Source organism: Carettochelys insculpta, chromosome 6 (assembly GCF_033958435.1).
Source record: "Carettochelys insculpta isolate YL-2023 chromosome 6, ASM3395843v1, whole genome shotgun sequence".
NCBI classification, from domain to species: domain Eukaryota; kingdom Metazoa; phylum Chordata; order Testudines; family Carettochelyidae; genus Carettochelys; species Carettochelys insculpta.
Window position 1 is genome coordinate 116,285,339 of NC_134142.1, and position 20,564 is coordinate 116,305,902.

A 20,564-nucleotide genomic window follows, 5' to 3' on the forward strand; every position below is an offset into this window, starting at 1 on the left:
GCAGGACTCAGATGGCTGGCCCCAGCATCACAGGGCTCAAGTGGCTCAGGCTGGTGGATGTCCCCAGCACCGTGGGGCTCGGGTGGCTTGGAATGGTGGGCGGGTGGCTGTCCCCGGCAGCATAGGGCTCAGACGGCTGTCCCTGGCAGCATGGGGCTCAGGACAGCAGGCAGGCAGGCAGCTGGCCCCAGCAGCGTGGGGCTCAAGAGGCTCAGGATGGCGGGCGGGCGGCTGGCCATGGCAGCACGGGGCTTGGATGGATGGCTCGAGCAGCCAGTGGGCGGGCGGTTGGCCCCTGCAGCATGGGGCTTGGGTGGACGGCTCTGACAGTGCAGGTCTTAGGTGGGCTGGAGGCTGGGGCAGGCAGCTCTGGTGGCTGGCATGGGGCTGTACCTGGCTCCCGCAAGGGGCCAACAAAAAGTATTTGTGCTTATTTTTAATTTTAAGTAACATTTTTCTATCAAGTTTTCGTTTTTTAAATTACAAATTGAAATTTTTTTTGTTAAAGGGGAGTTGGATGATGGTAAAGAAAAGGTGCGGGGGTGTGAGGGTTTCTTAAAAATCAAAAGTGGGGCAGGATACCAAAAAGTTTGGGAACCACTGTGCTACAGCAACAAAAAGGGGCTTTTTCATTACTGTAGTAAATCCACCCTCTTTAAAGGCAATAAATAGCTAGGCTGATGGAAGAATTCTTGGGTTTGGGTCAGTTTAATGATCTCTCTTGAATGTGAATTTTTCACTTCTCTGCGCAACATAGCTAATCCAACCTACATTCTACATGTAGACTAGGCACCACACTGAAGTGCACCAGTAAAAACCTTAACTGAAATGAGAAATTAGAGAGGCAGTGGAACCAGGAGGTGGCTAGTGCTTGTCTTCTCATAACAGAAGGTTTTGGTTTTTTTTTTTTGCTTCCAACATGTACATATTCAAGAATTTAAAGCTTAGTCGATTAAATACTAAATGGTGTTGTGATGGACTAGGGCTACATCTGTACAGTTTACGAATTCAGACCAACATTGTGAAGTTGTCTTATGAAAAACTGTTGTCCACACCTACAATCTCACACCATTAAGACATACAGTTAAGTTGAACTAAGCCTTAGCATAGACAGTGATAGGTCAACCAAAGTATTCTTCTGCTGATCTTTCTACCTCCTCGTGGAGAAATGGATTTACCTCAGTGACCAAAAAAAAAAAAAAAATCCATTTCCCCTCTCTATAGTAAGTGCTGACGCTTAACATACCCCAGAAGAGCCATAGCACAGAGATTTGGTTTCTTCTTAGAAATCCTAGAGCACTCACTAGAATCAGTCCTAGCCATTTGTGAGCCAAGAAATAACGTATGTCATAGTAAATGACTAGTAAACACTATAGGAAGTAATACTTTTTGAACTTCTGAATTGGAAGTAGAGTCTCAACTAACAAAGCAGAGCTAAAGACCGAGTTACTGAATTTATTATGAAAACGTCCATATTAAAAAGACATCAGTACTTTTGCAAGACATTATGTGCAGACTAGAACCAGAAGGAAGAAAACACAGATTACATCTCTTAGTAGCAATGGAGTTCAGAAAGGAAGTATTTAATGGAAGATAATAGCAATCCTAATAAGAAGTGTTTCTACGAAAAGGCTTAGAGAATTTACTTACCATTGCATTGTAATTACTATTCACCATAATTGGCCCACGTCCTCTCAGGTAGATGTATTCTTCCCACCAGTCACTAACCTACAGAATGAATGGGAACTAAGTTTAGCACACAGTCATTAGTCTGTACCTTTGCTCTTCAGCAGATTTAGGTCACCTAAGTAGTGACTCCACAACACCAGACAAGATTACATGCCATGCAGAAGGCTTTTTTTAAAAAATTGATTTTGAATGTGGAAGTGTCCCTGGGGAAAGAGTCACAAGGATGCAGAAAATTAAGGTCAGAAATTCAGCCGTAACTCTCAGGTAAACAACTTCTGTAGCAGCCTCCCTTCTTCTTTTAGTTTAACAGGGCCTTTAGGCTGCACATCATAGAGAACATTTTTTTGAAATAATACTCTTCAGGAGTCCAGCGACACCTTAAAAGACTAAGGATTTTATTATCGTGTAAGCTAAGCTTTCATGAGTTCCAACTCACTTTTTCAGAGACATGAAGTGAAAAAAAAAAGAAACATAGCAGGGATACAGAAATGGGAGTGTTACAAAAAGTACATACATTGGAATAAATGTAAATAAGAAGGTGAAAATACCTAAAGTGGAAAACACTTATAATCAGATAGCCATTCCTAGTCCCTATTTAGGTCCACTCTGATGGTGTCAAATTTGTATATGAAGTCCAGCTCAGCAGTTTCACATTATTGATATAAAGGTTAAATCTCTCCACCTAGATAATAGGGATACCAATATTTTAGACCCACAGAGTTACAAACCCCATGGGAACTGAGATTATTTGGAATCATGAACAAAACATTATGGTTTTTCTTTTGAAACTTTGCAACTGAAGATTGACTTACTACATCACTGAAACTTTACTATGCAGAAGAAAAATGCCTTTTTCAGTACAGATTGTACCTCCCTTATCCAGAGCTGTCAGGACCTGAGTGATGCTGGATAAAGGGAGGTCAGGCCAGCTGCCTGCAAGGAGAGGCCCTGCTCATGACAGGCTTCCCTCCCCATCAGGCAGGGGTCCCTGCAGCTGGGGTGCTGAGCCCCAGCCAGCTCCAGCAGCGGGGCTGCCAGAGATTCATCCGCCCCAGCAAAAGGTTCTCGCAGCTGGGGCCCCTCATCCCTGGCTCCATGCTACAGCCAGCTCCCAGCTATGGCGGCTGATCTCTGGTCCAGCAACATCACTGTCCTCAGATTAAAGATGTTGCCAGATGATTGTGCCGCATGAGGGAGTCAGAACCTGGAGTTTATGTTTAACAGTGCTGTACTCTTTTTGTTGTTGTTGTTTTGTTCTTGATTGTTGTCATTTCTGCTAGCCGACTGCCTACTTACAATTCCAAATGAGATGTGGGCTTGATTTCTTAACTCTGGTATTCAAGTGTGCATGTACTTCACTATTGCACAGCAGTATGGTAACAATTAAAGATAAAAGTGAAAAAACATTTTTAGTAGTTTTGATTTTGAACTGCCTTCAAAATTACAGAAGACTGAAAATTGAAAAAGCATGCATTAAACCAGGAAAAAATGCAATGGGAGAGAGAATTAAAACACATGCTTTCATAAGAGCATTTGGGTCATCTGCTTACATAGTTTGTGGCCCACCAGGATTTCAGTTTCAAATACCACTGTAGTTTTGGTCCGAGGTTAACTGCAAAATCTTTGGCAAGACCCTCCATTCTTTTGAACTGTTCGTCATCCATAAGTGGCTGAACTGACTCCAGGTACTATAATAAACACAAAAAATTTCATGTTAGTGCCTCAGTTTTCAACAGAGCTTCTTGCCATGTATTCACAAAAAACTTAATAAATAAAGCAAATATTCTAAACTCAGGTTACAGGTTTTCAGCTGCAACAGGTGTTAGTATAAAAAAAACTGAGAACAAAGATCTTGAAAAAAACTCATTTTCGATTACAGGTTGAATTTCTCTAATCCAGAACTCTCTTGTTCGGCAAACTGCATAATCTGGCATGATTTTAATTAGGTGGATGACCACTTATCATGGGTTTGGCCAAGTTTCTTGCAGTCCCATAAAGTCTGTTTCCAGCTACTGCTCCTGGTTCTCCATGTTCTGTGATGCTATTTAGCAGTAATTTATCTCTAAATGTCTTTTAAGTATCCAGTAAGCAGTAGAAAATATTGACCTGCTGTTGTCTAACAAATATTCTCATCCAGCACTGGTCAGGTCCCAAAGGTGCTGGACCAGAGAGGTTCAACCTGTGTATACTATCTACTCTCTCTTCCCATACCTACCTATTTGTTACCAAATCATAAATGAAAGCTCATCTATTCATACAGAATTTTAGAGGAAAGATTTTCCTTTTAGTAGGTGAGACATTTTATATTATGAATTAAGTTATTTCCTTAAACTGATTTATTCAGTGATGAGCTTTCGTGAGACTGACATTTATAAGTACAGACTGTGTTGGAAATGAAATTGATATGAAGAAGCGGGTCTGTCCCACAAAAGCTCATCACTGAATATATCATTTTGCTAGTCTTTAAGGTGCTACATTTCTGCTGCTTTGGTTTGTTGGAACACAGACTAACATAGCTACCTCTCTGTTATTACTCCTTAAACAGAGTCATTTTAGGGATGCTTTTCAGTTACAGATTACTGACTTAATTGCTATAACTGTTTTTGTTGTATATTAACATTCAGATATAATTAGTTAACTTAGGGCCATCTGAGCTTCTTTATTGGCAAGAATTACAAAAATTAAAAAAAATTGGAGATGCCTAAAGGAATTCCTAATTCAAAGCCTTTTATGACAGAAGTGGTATACTTAAGTGATATCAAGATTACACAATTCAGATAATGAAAGCAAGGGATATCAAGGGCTCGATCATAGTAAATCGCATTCCATTGTGTGCTGCTGTATCTACTGAAAAGGCATATAATACTGAGAGCCTGGGGCCCAGGATAAAAATTAAAGGAAAGTCTAATTCAGTCTAATTCAGAATTATCCTTGCTCTGTCATAGCCTTTATTTTAAATGACATGTAACTGTGTTAATCTGCTACTAAAATGGGAGGGCTTGGACTGTTAATAGCATTAACCACTTCAGTACATTTATCATATACAAGTCAGGTTAAAAAAAAAAAAAAAAAAAAAAAGCATACTACATTTGCAATCAAACTGCTAAAAAGTGAATTCGGCTCTGCCAACAACATACCCTGTCTACGGTCTTTTTAACAGCTGGGACTGGTAGTCGTGGTAGAGACGTCTGAAAACTGTACAACATTGGTTTACAACCTGAGAAAAGCTTTACCAGTTTCTGAAACAAAGGAACAATTATTACCTTCAAAATGACTGCAAAGTAGGAGTGAGAATAAAATTAATACCTAGTTTTTCCATCAGTAGATCTTAAAAAACACTTTACAAAGGAGGTAAACATCATTCTCCCAATAGTTTGCTTTGGAACTCAGAAGACCTGGGTCCCCAGCTCAGTCATTATCCTGATGAGTAAAGTCACCTCACCTGTTTGTGCCTCAATTTTCCAATCTAGTACCTAGCTACCAGGAAACATGGCCTCTGTTATGTGGTACAATCCCAGAAAATGCTTCTGTTCCCAACCTAAAGACCTTTTACAGGAGAAATGTCTATGAAAACAACCATGGAAGTTATTTGTGAAGGTTTTTTTTTCCTGAATATATTTACACCTTTGAAGAGTAGAAGATTGGCATGACTGTAAACTGAACATGTATCTATATGGGGACTCAATACTTATTCCATCACCAGGTTAAGGCCCATGCTGGAATAAAAACCTTAGCTAGCTACAATCATTTTTAAAAATCATATATTGTAACTTCATTTGAGAACCATATTCCTGTATAATTTTAGACTGGCATCAACATTGAACATTTGACAAATTTTTTTCTTCCTCCCTTCACCCTTCTAAAAGTAGAAGTGATTTATTCTATAGCAATCTTTTCTTATTTCATATCTAGACATCAATGATTTCACTCTAGTGGGTGTTGCCTTCACAGTAGACATAGCATTTCTGCTTGCTGTCTATGGAAAGAAATCTGAAACTGTAACTACAAGTTTCCTCTCTAGTACTGGCACTGCTACAGGAATTTAAAATAAGAAATTTCCTTTTAAAGAAAATAAAAACAAAGAGTAAGCATTACTAGTCCCTTTGAATGCAGTTTGGACTATGGGTTAACAAGACAGTCCAGTTTTCCAACCATGTGACTATTTCTGAATAAAGATCAGAAAATTTTTATTTGCCACAACTCTGACAGCTCATAATGAAAGGAACAGTTAATACAATGGGAAACAGTCCCAAAAAATAAATCATGGAATTGCAAAGAAGATAATAAAGATGTAAACATCTATGAAGGCCAGCCCTGTTTATGAGGGAAGTTACACCATCACCACAATTAGACATTAGTAAACCAGCTATCTTATATACCAGAAAACATTTCTGAGGGACCTTGTAGCTCCAAAGAGAATACCAACTAACTGGCCCAGATTTGTTCCAGTGTTGTCCCTCGAGAATGACGCTCCTTTAATGCGTGAGACACTTTTAAAACAAAGAGAAATAACTTCCTAACAGTACCCAGGAATATAATGAAGGCAGCAAGACATGATGATTAGCATTATAGCTCACACAGCTTTATCTTAGCATTACAAATGAAGATTAGCCGCTTAAAATATTCAGTAGCACATGCTGAAAACTCAGCCAGTGAGAATGACAAGCGATTTGACAGAGTACACTGTGCCTTACCAGTCAGTACCTGTACTGCACAAATTCATATCAAGAGGCTCTCAGTACTGTATCTAAGGGAACTACCAAAAATTTAATTTATATCACATACATGTTCACCTCAAAATTATTTTAGCATATCATTCTACATGCCCACAGTGAACACTCTGTAATGCAGCCGCTACATGTTACGCATACACTGAAGTAAACCTGGAGGATGCAGCAGATAAGAGGTATCAAGTTTATCTTAAGAGGGCGCTTACATAATTTTTAATACAACCTAGGGAAGATAAGATATATTTTACTTAGACTATTGAGTTTGATTAATAGCGAGTCCCCTCACCCAAAAGCATTCACTCAGGTGAAAAAACAGACTACTTTAAACACATCTTTTGAGGCATATGTCAGCATCCTTAAATATATCCTTTTCCCAAGAATGAGGATCAGCAATGGGACCCAGAACTCTTTCTTACCCTTGTTTTGACATGGGGCTCTCTTTTACTATCATGGGGGAATCATTTTTTGTACTGCTGACAGGTATTTTGAAATAAATCAATCACCAAAACAACAAACTGGCATTGTCAAAATAATACTATATAATTTGCAGAATTTTAAAATGTGTGCAGAATTTTTATTTTTTTGGTACAGAATTCATCCAGGAGAACACACTGCCCAAAATTCAGTGCTCCATCCTCCACTAAGCAGTTAAATCAGCTCATTCTGGAGATGATGCAGCATTGCATGCTGGGACTTGTAATCTCCGAGCTGTATTTCTACACTAAAGAAAAGGTGGCTGTAAACCATACATTTAATCCCCTACTTTGGGAAGATTAGCAAATTACACAAGGACTCTCCATTTGCCAAGAACTATCAGGATTATTGCACCGACAGCCCCGGGCACAAATGAACGACAGCAATCAAAGGCACTGGGAAAGTACATAGCACTGTACAAGGACATCCCAACGCATACCAAACATTAAATATGAACAAGATAGAGGAAAGTGAAAAACAAGAGTTGTCTTCTAATAGCTTAATAGCACAAAAAAAGTCAGATGGTATTTAAAAAAAATCTTATCAGTGCCACAATTAAAATAGAAACAGAAAACATTTCCTTACCATCCAAATCTTGGTTGCCATGGAAGGTTTGCCATGTTCAGCAAACATCCAGCCATGATACGAAAGCAGCATCTTCAGTGAGTATCGCATTGTCATAATAAGGGCTACCCATAGCCCTGAGCCAAAAATCACCCCACTCACAATGTTCTGCGTTTGGCTGGACATATAACCACTATTTAAAATAAAAGTCAGATCACGTCAATCTCAGAAGAGGAAAAGTCATATAAAGACTATAAAAAGTGCTGGCATGAGCCCTGCTTATTCCAAGTTACTACTCTACATAAAAGCCCAATAGCTAAACTTTTACCAACACATTTTTGGGAGAATATGAGGATTCTTTGGTCGATTAAATTCATTCTCCACTGTGTGGTAATGAATTCCTCCTGCACAGAAAAACGGTTTTGGTAGTGATACTTCTGCCACCTCCTTTGCTAACCGCCCCATAAAAGAGCAGTTGCCTGCACATGTGTGAGGGATATTTTGGAGGCAAGGGAGTATTAGGACGGGGAGGAAAAAAATATGTACTGGAGCTCCAATATGCCTAATTCCTCACTGATGTAAGTCCCAAAGCTTCACCACAGTATTGATCCAACACAGGAGTCAGCAACCAAAAGAGCAAGAGCCATTTTCATCAAATTCAGTTTTAAAAAAACAAAAATCAGTACTTCAAGATCCATAATGCATGTGAATATATGAGATGGTCCTTAATAATGTCAAACCATACTTTTTGTAATCCCTATTTTAAGAACAGCACGGATATATCCCACAATGCATTGCACATATTAAAGGAGGAGTTAGCCAACATTTTGAGATCACATAGCCTTCGCTATTTAGATATGACTTGTTCATTGTTTGGCTTTCGCTGTTTTTTAGGGTGTTCACCAAAATATTAAAAATAATCAGAAGAGGGTTTTATTTTTTTACTTTGCAATTATAGTGAGGGGAGCCACAACAAAGCCCTTAAAGAGCCACATGTGGCTCCAGAGATGCAGGTTGCAAACCCATGGCCCAACAGAAATTGGAGGTAAAAGATATTAACCTGCATTTACACAAAGAAACTTACCGAGATTAAATCTCTTTAATCTAAAAAAAAAAAATCAAAACGGAGAGAGACTGAACGGCAAAGGAAAGCAACTGTTCCTCATTCCACAGAAATAATCCACCCTGCTCAGAGGTGAAACATGCCACAGGGTGCGATGATGTAACCTGTACTTCAGTTGCCGATGAAACTGTGGATAAACTGTCTTAAGTGTTTGAGACTATTGCCAAGCTAGTTTCTTTTTCCAGGTGAAGTCCACTTTTTTCCAATTGAGAGTAGAGATGCTGATTAATCACATTTAACTCACCCAGTTAACCCAAAACAAGTGTGATGAATCGTGGTTTTAAATCACATTGTTAAACAGAATACAAACTGAAATTTATTAATTATTTTTGTAATTTTTTATACATTGTGAATTTCAGTGCATGTATTTGTAATAAAAATAAATATGAAATGAGTACTTTGTTTTCTGTGTTGTACCTGAAGTCAACATATTTGAAAAAAACATACAACACATCCAAAAACCTTTAAATGGTTTTGTATTAGGGTGTGTCTACATGGGCACAAATCTTCGAAATAGCCATGCTAATGGCCATTTCAAAGATTACTAATGAGGTGCAGTATTGAATATTCAGCGCCTCATTAGCATTAGGACGCTTCCGGCCGCGGGGCTTCGAAGGCACCGCTTTCGAAAGCACGCAGCTCGGCGCGGCTACACGGGGGTCCTTTTTGAAAGGACCCCGCACCTTTTGATAGCCCCTTATCCCGATCACTCATTGGAATAAGGGGATTTTGAAAGGTGCAGGGTCCTTTCGAAAAGGAGCCCATGTAACCGCGCCAAGCCGCCCGCTTTCAAAAGCGGCACTTTTGAAGCCCTGCAGCCGAAAGCATCCTAATGCTAATTAGGAGCTGAATATTCAATTCAGTGCCTCATTAGTAATCTTTGAAATATGGCTATTTCGAAGATTTGTGCCCATGTAGACACAGCCTTATTGTTTAACAGTGCAATTAGTCATGTGATTTTTTTTTTTTTTAAATCACTTGACAACCTGATTTGAGAGAGAAAAAAGCATGGATCAGAATTTTTTCTGGTGCAAAGTCCATAAAAATAATTAATAATGTATCTTTATCAAATAGTTAAATATTAGTAACATCTTTTCCACACACTTCCTTTCATCCTGCTGCAGGAACAGAGGAAAGAATAATTCTGCTCTTATTCACCCTAGACTAACATTGGTTAAGTCCCTAGACAGGTCAAATACGATACAACATAACTCAGATTCCCCAGTGACCGAACACAAACTGTGCATAAGAAGTGTATTAAAATGGCATTACTGGACAGAAAGGTAGCACTAAATGATTTCCTATATTAGCCTTGGAATTTTAAGAGAACAAATTCCTTCCTTCAGTCACATGTACAACTGTTTGGTCTCATCCTTGTTTCGTTTGTGAAAATCAGCAAACTACCTCATACTCTGCTGTTACTAAAAAGGCCCAGAAATGGAGAAGTATGCTGCAGGTCAGGATTGCATGGGTCCCATCCTACACAACGCTAACTTGGCAGAAGACAATGCAAGTCAGGTTTCTGGTTCTTTGGGGGAAACTCTGTACTGAGCCTGCTTCATTCCTACCAAAGCTTTCCTTATCGGTAGTCTGTACTGTTCCTCTTCTGACAAGAAAAACTAAAGTGAAAAACCCCTCTAGTGTTTATGCTTTGTGTGTATTGAATATATGTGAAATTAATAAAACAATATGCCAATACAAGCCTGGCACAGTAAGAATTCTTTTCATTTTAATTTATAGGGTCAAAAATGCAGTTTATCATACACAAGTCCCTATCACATTTGAAACACGTGGTGGTCTTCTGAAAACACTAATCCAACTCATATCTCCAATTCAGCTACTGAAATACATGCAATAGTTATCTAACGCAATAAAGGATCAGAGGCTTAAATTAAGCCCACAAACGTCTGCATGCCTTTGGAAGACTAAATTTACAGTATTTAACTGATGATTCCAAAAAGCTCTGGCTACCGGTAGCCTAATACTTACACTGAACAGTCAGATGAAGTTTAAATCAAATTAAATTGTTGCAGTATAAACAGTATCATGGAAACATACTGTAGTCTACAATACTTAATAGCAAAACAGAGACATGGTTTAGTGTTCTGATCTACTGTCAGTCTCCAGATGAAACATCCCATTGAGATATTTTCACCTTTTTAAAATTTTCACAAAATTGTGAATGAACTAAGCACTCACAGATAACTAAAAGATTGTAAACCATTGTAAAACAGGGTTTTTCAAAGATTCCTCTTTATTTGATCTGTTAATGTACATTATCCCCTGCCCAAAACACCTTTGCTATCTGTTCTTGTCAGATGAAAAGCTGTCAGTTATACTCCTCAGATAACATTCATGAGAATAAAAATGAAGTGGTATACCAGCATGGTGACCTTACACATTATACACTGCATTATTACACTCATCACTCACTATACGAGCACAATTGGTTCCCTACTTTCTGCTCGAAGGTAAAAACTCGTAAGAGGAATACTAAATTGCCATTAAACACACTTTAAAGCCTCTGACTGGTTCCTAGTGCTCCTAACTCAGTGAAGGAGAGGCAGCATGTGGCACTGCTTTTGAAAGGTAAGTAAACCTTGGGTTGCGGGGGGTGTTGGAGAGGGTTACAGGCTGGGTGCCATTTGGGGCCATGAGCAGGAGGAAGGGTTAAAACCTGGTGGCGGCTCTGGTGGAGGAGGCGGTGGCTCATTTGTCCAGGCTGCACCAGCAGTACCTGGGAGGTGTGGTGTGGCAGGCCGGGGGGGTCAGGAACCAGGTTGGGGAACTGTTAGGAGAGGGCTGGGGGATGCACAGGGTGCTGAGGGCCAGACCGGAGTAGTGTTGCGAGTGGGCCAGGCCGGGGCATACTACAGGCTGAGGGAGTGCTGGGAGCAGGTTGGGCCAAGGGGTGCATGGGAAGCTGACCCAGGGGAGAGTGTTGGAAGCAGGCTGGGCTGCGGGTGTGCAGGGAGCCTGCAGGCTGGGTGGGCTGGGCCAGAGGAGTCAGGGGCGCATTGGAAGCAGGCCGAGCTGCAGGTATGCAGGGAGCCTGCAGGCTGGGTGGGCTGGGCCAGAGGATTCAGAGGCGCATTGGAAGCAGGCCGGAGGGTGCGTGGGGGAGCTGTGAGCCAGTGGGGAGAGTGCTGGGAGCGGGCTGGTCCAAAGGGTGAGGGGGGAGCTATGGAGCATGTCTAGAGGTGCCTGACCGCATGGCTGCAGGCACCCCACCGTGCGGCTGAAGCAACTTTGCAGCATGCAGCCACCCTGCCCCACGGCAGGAGCCACTTTAATGTGCGCAGCTGGAGGTACCAGCACCTCCTCTGGGCTGCACCAGCAGCATGTAAGTCCTTAACTTACCTGGGGGGGTGGGTTAGGGGACCAGGCCAAGTGGGTGTTGGGAGTGGGCCACGTCGTGGGGTGCGGGGGATCTGGGGGCTGGTGGGGGGTTCAGATTGTGGTGGCTGGGACTGTGGAGCCAGCCAGGAGACATGGGGATCAGGCTGCAACGCACTGTGGCTGAGGGGATGGTTGGGGGTCAGGCTGTGGCAGGTTAGAGCCATGGGGAAGCGAGTAAGGCTCATATTAGTAGGGGAAGTTCACCTGGCTAGTGAACGAAGGTAAGTATGTGTGTCCCTCGTTTCAGTGAGTACTCCTAAGTAAAGTACTCATTTAAACGAGGGATGAGTGTATTTAGTTCTTTAATATACAACTTGGTATGTGAAAGTCTATTAGATCATACATTTGTGGGACAAGAAAAATGCTGGACTGCATAAAAATACTGATTCATTCTGAAAAAACATGAAAAGGTACCAGTCTACTTACGTTGTATCAAGGGTCTGGTTGATTTTAGCTATTATTCCAAAAGAAGGATCAATTTTGGCATGCATTGTTGACATCACCCCCACCACTACAACAAGCCAACTGGATGGGCTAGCAGGATACACGCCTGTGATAATTCCATTCTGAAAAAACAGAATCCCTTACTTAGCTTTTCTGAACAAGTCATTTATTTCACCAAAAACAAAAAAAAAATGCATTATTTTTCTTCCAAAACCACAACTCAGAACAAGGAGATTGACAAAGATAAGCTGACAAGATTGGATGGAAGAAGCAACTGTGATTCAGAAGCTGTTTTACTAAGATGATGCACAAAGTGAGCTTAGAGAGTCTCAGCTATACATCACTGTCTACAATAGCACCAGAACCAGGAGAGGCCAAAGGCCTCTCTCACACTTTTTAACATGGACATATGTTCAGCAGAGAGAGGGCAGCACTGTTCCCACCTGCAAACTTCAAGCCTCATGCAGGCATGAAGTGACACCAGCAGAGGCTGGAATAAATGGACTTCTTTAACACGAGTAACTCTTCTATGGAACAGGCACTTTAGCTTGAAACTGGCCCCTTTTATATTTATAATGAAAGTATTTTAAAAGTAATTTCAGCATTTCACATTTATCCCAGTCTGTCCAAACTAATAGTAACAAGGCACTCATATGCATTATCAAAACAAAAAAGCAGTAAAGTAGCACTTTAAAGATTAACAAAATAATTTATTGGGTGAGCTTTCGTGGGACAGACCCACTTCTTCAGACCATAGCCATACCAGAACAGACTCAATATTTAAGGCATAGAGAACCAAAAATATTAATCAAGGTTGACAATTCAGGAAAAAACATTATCAAGGTGAGCAAGTCAGAGAGTAGAGGGGCGGGGAGAGGGTCAAGAATTAGATCAAGCCAAGTATGCAAAAGAGCCCCTATAATTACCGACAGAATTCACATCCCGGTTCAAACCATGTGTTGATGTGTCGAATTTGAATATAAGAGAGTTCATCAGCCTCTCTTTCCAACGTAGTATGAAAATTTCTCTTCAGTAAGATGCAAACTCTCAAGTCATTAACAGAATGGCCCACTCCATTAAAATGTCAGCTTACTGGTTTGTGGACCAGGAGTGTTTTTATGTCTCTTCTGCACCCATTAACTCTGGGCAGACTTCAAACTCTCTTAGACAAAGAGTTAATGGGCACAAAGCAGACAAACATACTCTTGATCCACAACATCTACTCTCTGATTTGCTCACCTTGATCATTTTTTTTTTCTGATTTGTCAACCTTGGTTACTATTTTTGGTTCTCTGTGCCTTAAATATTGAGTCTGTTCTGGTATGGCTGTGGCCCGAAGAAGTGGGTCTGTCCCATGAAAGCTCATCACCTAATAAATTATTTTGTTAGTCTTTAAAGTGCTACTTTACCGCTTTTTTGTTTTGATAGTGTATAGACTAACACGGCTTTCTCTCTGTTACTAATCATATGCATTATGTAAAGAAAGACATCAAGAAAAAAGCCCAGGAAACTCACAACAAGCTAGACCCCAATACTTAAGACTATAACATACAACCCAGACTCAGTTTTGCAAACACTCCATGCCTCAGAGACCCACTATCTATTTCTTAGTTTAATTTATATCAGAGAGGTAGCCATGACACTCTGTACCTTCAAGAACAACAAGCAGTCCTTTGGCACCTTACAGACTAACAGATATTTTGGAGCCTAAGCTTATGTGGGCGAAGACCCAACGAAGCGGGTCTTTGCCCACAAAAGCTTAGGCTCCAAAATATCTGTTACTCTATAAGGTGCAACAGGACTTCTTGTTAGTTTAACTTAGTAGAAGACATTTATGTAACATCAGAATCTTCAGCATGTCATGATATCAAGATTTGTTTCGATTGTTTGGAAACTGACTTTTGACAAAATATGTACAATTGGTGCTTTAAATTCTTATGTGAATAAATTTAAAGATAAAGAAATCTCACTGAATTAATCCTAAGTAATGAGAAGCACACATATTTTCAAGACTGGGACCTGGAAAAGCCAAAATTTAGTTTAACCAAGAGTGACAAGCTTTTCTCAATTGAATTCTCTATTCTTATTTAAACCCTATGATGGTTCTCTCTTGGGTCTTCTCATTAACAGTATGACCACCCACACTACTTCTGAGTATTTTGGGATTTGGACAATTGTTTACTTAAGAGCATAGGACGAGTCCTATCAATAGATTTATTTAAATTTTACTCCTGAGGGGAATTCTGTGCAATGCAAAATTTGTGCAGAATTTATGTTCTGCATAGAATTTCAATTATCTATGAAGAACTAGTGCTGCAAGCCATCATCAGAGGCTGCTGGACCCAACAGAGCCAAGCTCTCCAGCTCATAAATATAGGACACTGCCTGGGGGAAGCAGCAGCCAGAGGATTCCCAGCAGCTGCAGTTACCAGCACACCCTGAAGGAAAGAGGCAGCATACAGAAATCTCACTATGAGCCCAACCTCTCATGCAATTGGGCTCTGCAGAGAGAGGTGTCTGGGCTGGAAATGGGATGAGAGAAGAGAAAGAGAAGTTACTCACCTGTGTAGTAACGATGGTTCTTCGAGATGTGTCCCCATGGGTGCTCCACAGTAGGTGTCGGGCTTGCCCCGGCGCCGCAGATCGGAAATTTCCGGCAGTCTCCATCGGGTCGCGCATGCGCCAATGCGCGTCGGTCCTTTGCACGCTTAAGGTCACGTGCGCGATCCGGTCCCCACCAGTTCCTGACCAACTGCCCGGGATGCTCCTGAAAAACGCCAGACAGAGATCCGAAGTGGGGAGGAACGGGTGGGTAGTGGAGAACCCACAGGGACACATCTCGAACAACCATCGTTACTACACAAGTGAGTAACTACTTCTTCTTCGAGTGGTCCCCGTGGGTGCTCCACAGTAGGTGACTACCCAATAGTGACACCAAAAAAGGAGATGGGTACCTGATTTATGTGCAGCTTGCCCTTCAAAGGACTGCTGTCGGCAGGCGTGTATCCTCATCAAACACCCGGTGCATGCCATAATGCTTGGCAATGGTGTCGTAAGATGACCAAGTCGCCACTCTGCAGATGTCTCTTAGCGCCATTCCCTTCAAGAAGGCCGTCGATGCCGCCACTGCTCTGGTGGAGCGCACCCTAGGCGGAACTAGCAGAAGGATCTTGCGAAGCTCATAACACAGTCTTATGCAGGAAACGATGTGGTTTGAGATCCTTTGTGAGGATAGGCCTTCCCCTTTTGACCTGGGCGCGAGGGACACCAGGAGTCTGTCCATCTTCCGGAAGGGCTTAGTTCTGTCTATATAAAAGGCCAGCATCCTCCTCACATCTAGTAAGTGCAGCCGCGCCTCCTTGCTGGACTTGCGAGGCTTAGGATAAAACGAGTGTAATACTATTGGCTCGTTAATGTGGAACTCCGAGGAAACCTTTGGAACGAAGGCTGGGTGCAATCGTAAGATCACTGCTTCCTTTGAGAACACCGTACAGGGCGGCGGCACCATTATTGCTGCATGTTCGCTCCCCCTGCAGGCTGACGTAAATCGCAAGAAGGAAGGTTGTCTTCAAGGTGAGTAACTGGAGGGGGACCGTGGCCAATGGTTCAAAGGGTGGTCCTGACAGCGTGTGGAGTACCAAGTCCAGACTCCATGATGGTGGTAGCGGTTTCCGAGGGGGGTACAGGTTTACCAACCCCTTTAGGAACCTTTTGACGACAGGATGGGCGAATACGGTTGGCCCTTCCTGTGTGTCGAAATGCTGATATAGCTGCGAGATGGACCTTAAGCAAGGATAGGGAGAGTCCATCTTGTTTCAGCTCCAGCAGGTAGTCTAGAATTACAGTTATAGGGACGTCTAGAGGAGCTAACTCCTTGGAAGAGCACCAGGAGGTAAATCGCGTCCACTTCTGCTCGTAAGTCCTTCTGGTGGAGCTCCTTCAACTGCACTCCAGGACCTGTTTCACTCCCTCCAAACATGTGCTCTCTAAGGCGCTGAGCCATGGATTAGCCACGCCTGTAGGCAGAGTCCTCGAGGATGTGGGTGCACTGTGGACCCCTGAGCCTGCGTGAGAAGGTCCAGCACTGCCGGTAGGGGGAGTGGCAGGCGGCATGCCATGCGCAGAAGCAGAGGGAACCATTGCTGTCAGTCCCAGGTTGGGACTAGGAGTATCATGTGTGCTCTCTCCCTTTTGGCTTTCTCCAAAACCTTGTGGATGAGTGTTGTGGGAGGGAATGCATAGAGTAGAGGGACCTTCCATGGGATCATGAAGGCGTCCCCCAAGGACCCCTGTCCTATGCCTGCTCTGGAGCAGTAGTGGGGGCATTTCTTGTTGTTGTGAGTGGCAAACAAATCAATTTGGGGAAACCCCCATTTGTGAAACACTCGTCGGAGCAGGTCAGAATGGATCTGCCACTCATGCGTGAGCACAAAGCGTCTGCTGAGTTGGTCTGCCTTTACGTTGTGGACACCCAGTAAGTATGAGGCTTTTAGGGTTATATTGTTGACAATGCACCAGTTCCACAACCGGACAGCCTCCACGCAGAGCGCACGAGATCCGGCCCCTCCTTGTCGGTTGATATAAAACATAGTGGAGGTGTTGTTGGTATTTATCCCGATTACTTTGCTGTGTAGGCAATTTTGAAAACGTCTGTATGCATTGAACACTGCTCTGAGCTCTAGAATGTTTCTATGCAGTGTCTTTTCCACAGGGCACCATAACCCTTGAGTTACTTTGTTGCCGATGTGCGCTCCCCATCCCATATGGGATGCATCTGTCGTGAGAAAAACGGTAATTTGCGGTTGGCGGAAGGGCACCCCTACTAGTAAGTTCTTGGGGTCTGCCCACCATGCCAGTGACCTTCACACCTCCGTTGTGGGTGATACTGCCCTGTGGATGGTATGGACTATTGGTTTGTAAACGCTCGCCAACCAATGCTGCAAGCCTCGCATATGCAGCCTGGCGTTCTGTACCACAAACGTGGTGGTCGCCATGTGTCCCAACAGTTGTAGACATGTTAGGATTGGCACAGTGGGGCTGTACGTTATTACTTGTACCGGGGATTTGATGGTGCGGAAACGGGCACCGGGCAGGTATACTCTTGATGTAGTAGAGTCTATGCGCGCCCCTATAAACTCTATTTTGTGTGGGCTCGGTCTTTGACTTCGAGAGGTTGATGACTAGGCCCAACGAGGCAAATCTGTTTGTAGTGATGAGTATCATGCGTAGGATCTCTGCTTTCGAGGCCCCTTTCAGTAGGCAGTCATCTAGGTATGAAAAATGAAGACACCTTGCCTGTGTAGGTACACTGATACTACCGCCAGCGTTTTGGTAAAAACTTTGGGTGCCAAAGAGAGACCGAATGGAAGAACTCTGTATTGGAAATGCTCCCTGCCTACTGTGAACCAGAGAAAACGTCTGTGTGCCGGGTGAATTGTTATATGAAAATACGCGTCCTGTAAGTCGAGGGCTGCAAACCGGTCTCCATTGTCCAGTGCCATGATTATGGAGGCAACTGTAGTCATTTTGAAACGCTGCTTGCGCAAATACCGGTTGAGGGCCCATAAATCCAGGATTGGCCTCCAGCCTCCTGTCTTGTTCTCTGTTAGGAAGTACCGTGAGTAGAAGCCTTTCCCTTGGAATTGTTTCAGTACTCTCTCCACCGCCCCTATGAACATGAGATTGTTCACTTCCTGTTTTAACTTTGTCTGGTGAGAGGGGTCCTTGAAAAAGGACCTGGTGGGAGGTTTCAATGGTGGCAGTGATTGGAAGGGGATTGTGTAACCCGTGGCTATAAATCTCCAATACCCATCTGTCTGTGGTGATGTTTTGCCATTGAGAGTAGAACGGTTTGAGCCGATGGTGAAACGTGTTGAGATTGGCACTGAGAGACGGTCTTGATCTTGCAATCCTCGACATATCCGTCAAACCTGCTGTCTCAGGGCTTGCCCGGAGGGTGCGTGACCCTGTTGGGTGCGATGTCTAGGGGCCCTATTCTGCTGTTGCTGTTGGTGGCGCCCCGGTCATACCCCCGTTGATACTGAGTAAGCTGTAGTTGGTAAGCGTAATGCCTTTGCTGTGGGTAAAACTTCTTCCTCCTGTACGGGGGGTGTGTGTGTGTATATACCCAGGGTCCTAAGTGTGGCTCTCGAGTCCTTGCTGGAGTGTAGGACCGAGTCAGTTGAATCTGCAAATAACCTCTGTCTATCAAAAGGAAGATGTGCGATTTTTACTTGCAGACCTCTGGGAATCCCGGACGTCTGGAGCCACGATTCCCTACGCATTACTACTGCCGTGGCTGTGGAACGAGCTGCTATGTCCACTACATCCAAGGCAATTTGAACTCTTGCTTGTGAGGCCGCGTAGCCCTCCTGGACGATCACTTTGAGGACCGGTTTCTTGTCCTCTGGAAGAAAATCCATGAGGGAGGTAAGTCTGGAATAATTGTCGAAATTGTGGTTCGACAAGCGTGCAGCATAATTTGCCATTCGCAGTAGTAAGGTAGATGAGGAGTAGACCTTCCTGCCGAGTAGGTCTAATTTCCTTGTGTCCTTATCTGATCCTCCTGACTTATATTGGGGCGTCTTGGCTCTATGTTGCAATGATTCGACCACCAGGGAATTCGGCTGTGGATGGCTAAACAGAAATTCCATGCCTTTTGCTGGAACAAAATATTTCTTATCTGCCCTCTTATTTGTAGGAGGGATGGAAACCAGAATCTGCCATATGTTGGTGGCTGATTTCATAATCGCTTCATCTAATGGGATGGTGATCTTGGATGAAGCCGGGGGTCTCAGATTTTTCAGGAGTTTATGATGCTTCTCCTACACCTCTGCTATTTGAATGTCCTGTGTTTGTGCTACCCTCTTGAACAATTCTTGGAATTGTTAACGTCGTCCGGGGGAGAGATATCCCCAGGGACAACTGCCTCATCTGGGGAGGACGAGGAGGCATCGCTATGATACATCTCCTCTAAATCCTCAGGTTCCTGACTCTGTTCATATATTTGCTCTTTTGAGGGTTCTGGATGGGGGTCCAGGTCCTTTGGACCACTCTCTGGCTGGGAAAGCTGTGATCTTCCCCCAGGGTGGGAATGTGTGCTGGGGTGTTGGCAAGGTGTAGATGGGGATCTACCCCGAGATCCCGACCCTCTGTGCCAGTGTCCCATATGGTAAGGGCAGCCATAACAACAGGGGCAAGGGCCCCGTGATGGAGACCTGGACCACAACTGGAAAGTGCAGATATGGTGCGTAGAAGGGTGTGACCTCCCAGATGACGTTGACAATGGCGGAGATCCTCTGTGTTAGTATTCACAGGGATCCCTGCTGGAGGTTGGTGAAAGTTGTCTAAGCCAGGGGGATGGTGGTTAAAGGAATGGAGATGGAGGTCTGAGGCAGGCTGTTGGAGCTGCTGCCTGGTGTATCTCGGGGGGAGAGCTAGGCGATAATGGTAACGCAATGACCTCTGGAGAAGTACTGCGGTGCTGTGTCTTGGCCTTCGCTTTTCCCCGTTCCTGAGTCACGGGTGCCTCCCCCTCCAGTGCCGGGGACCTTGGCACCGCAGACGGTGTCGCGCGCGATGCCGCGCTGGTAGTTTCCTCCAGCACCGCTGGGCCCCGTGCCGGGTACCCTCGCTCCAGACCCGTTGGTGCCGCAAGGCTCGGTGCCATGGGAGCCGGTGCCGCCAATTCCGGCGCCTGCAGGGCCCTCCGTGCCGACTGCTTAATGGTCGAGGGCCCTTGCAGAGCTACATGCGCTGCGGCCTTCCCGCTATGAGAAGCCAGCGGGCTCAGGCCCTGTGCTCTGCTCGTCCCGCTCACGGATGTTACCGGCAGGGATTGAGCTGGGGAAAGCTTCTTCTTTTTCTGCACAGAGGAGGTTAGGGAAGCCGCCTTCCTCTTGTGCGACCCCGAGGGTCCCTCTTTGTGAGGCATCTCTGATGGTCCAGGCTGGAGGGCCTTATCAAATAGGAACATTTTCAGCCTCATTTCCCTGTCCTTTCGGGCTCTAGCTGTAAGCTTAGAGCAGTGAGGACATTTTTAAGGAACGTGGGTCTCCCCGAGGCAACAGATACACTTGCTATGCCCATCTGAGGCAGGCATAGCCTCACAGCATGAGTCACATTTCTTAAACCCCAGCGAG

General features: G+C 43.8%; 1 protein-coding gene across 4 annotated transcripts in view; it reads right to left on the minus strand.

The window, feature by feature from the left end:
* CPT1A (carnitine palmitoyltransferase 1A) overlaps window positions 1-20,564 on the minus strand; it is a 90,870-nt gene that overhangs the window by 57,091 nt on the left and 13,215 nt on the right. For all 4 annotated transcript variants that reach the window (XM_074997931.1, XM_074997933.1, XM_074997932.1 and 1 more), the window contains exons 4-8: window positions 12,406-12,545; window positions 7,479-7,650; window positions 4,827-4,928; window positions 3,240-3,377; window positions 1,651-1,728 (exon numbers count right to left, since the gene is read on the minus strand). In XM_074997931.1, coding sequence (XP_074854032.1) covers window positions 1,651-1,728; window positions 3,240-3,377; window positions 4,827-4,928; window positions 7,479-7,650; window positions 12,406-12,545 — 630 coding nt within the window. The remainder of the gene's footprint in view (window positions 1-1,650; window positions 1,729-3,239; window positions 3,378-4,826; window positions 4,929-7,478; window positions 7,651-12,405; window positions 12,546-20,564) is intronic.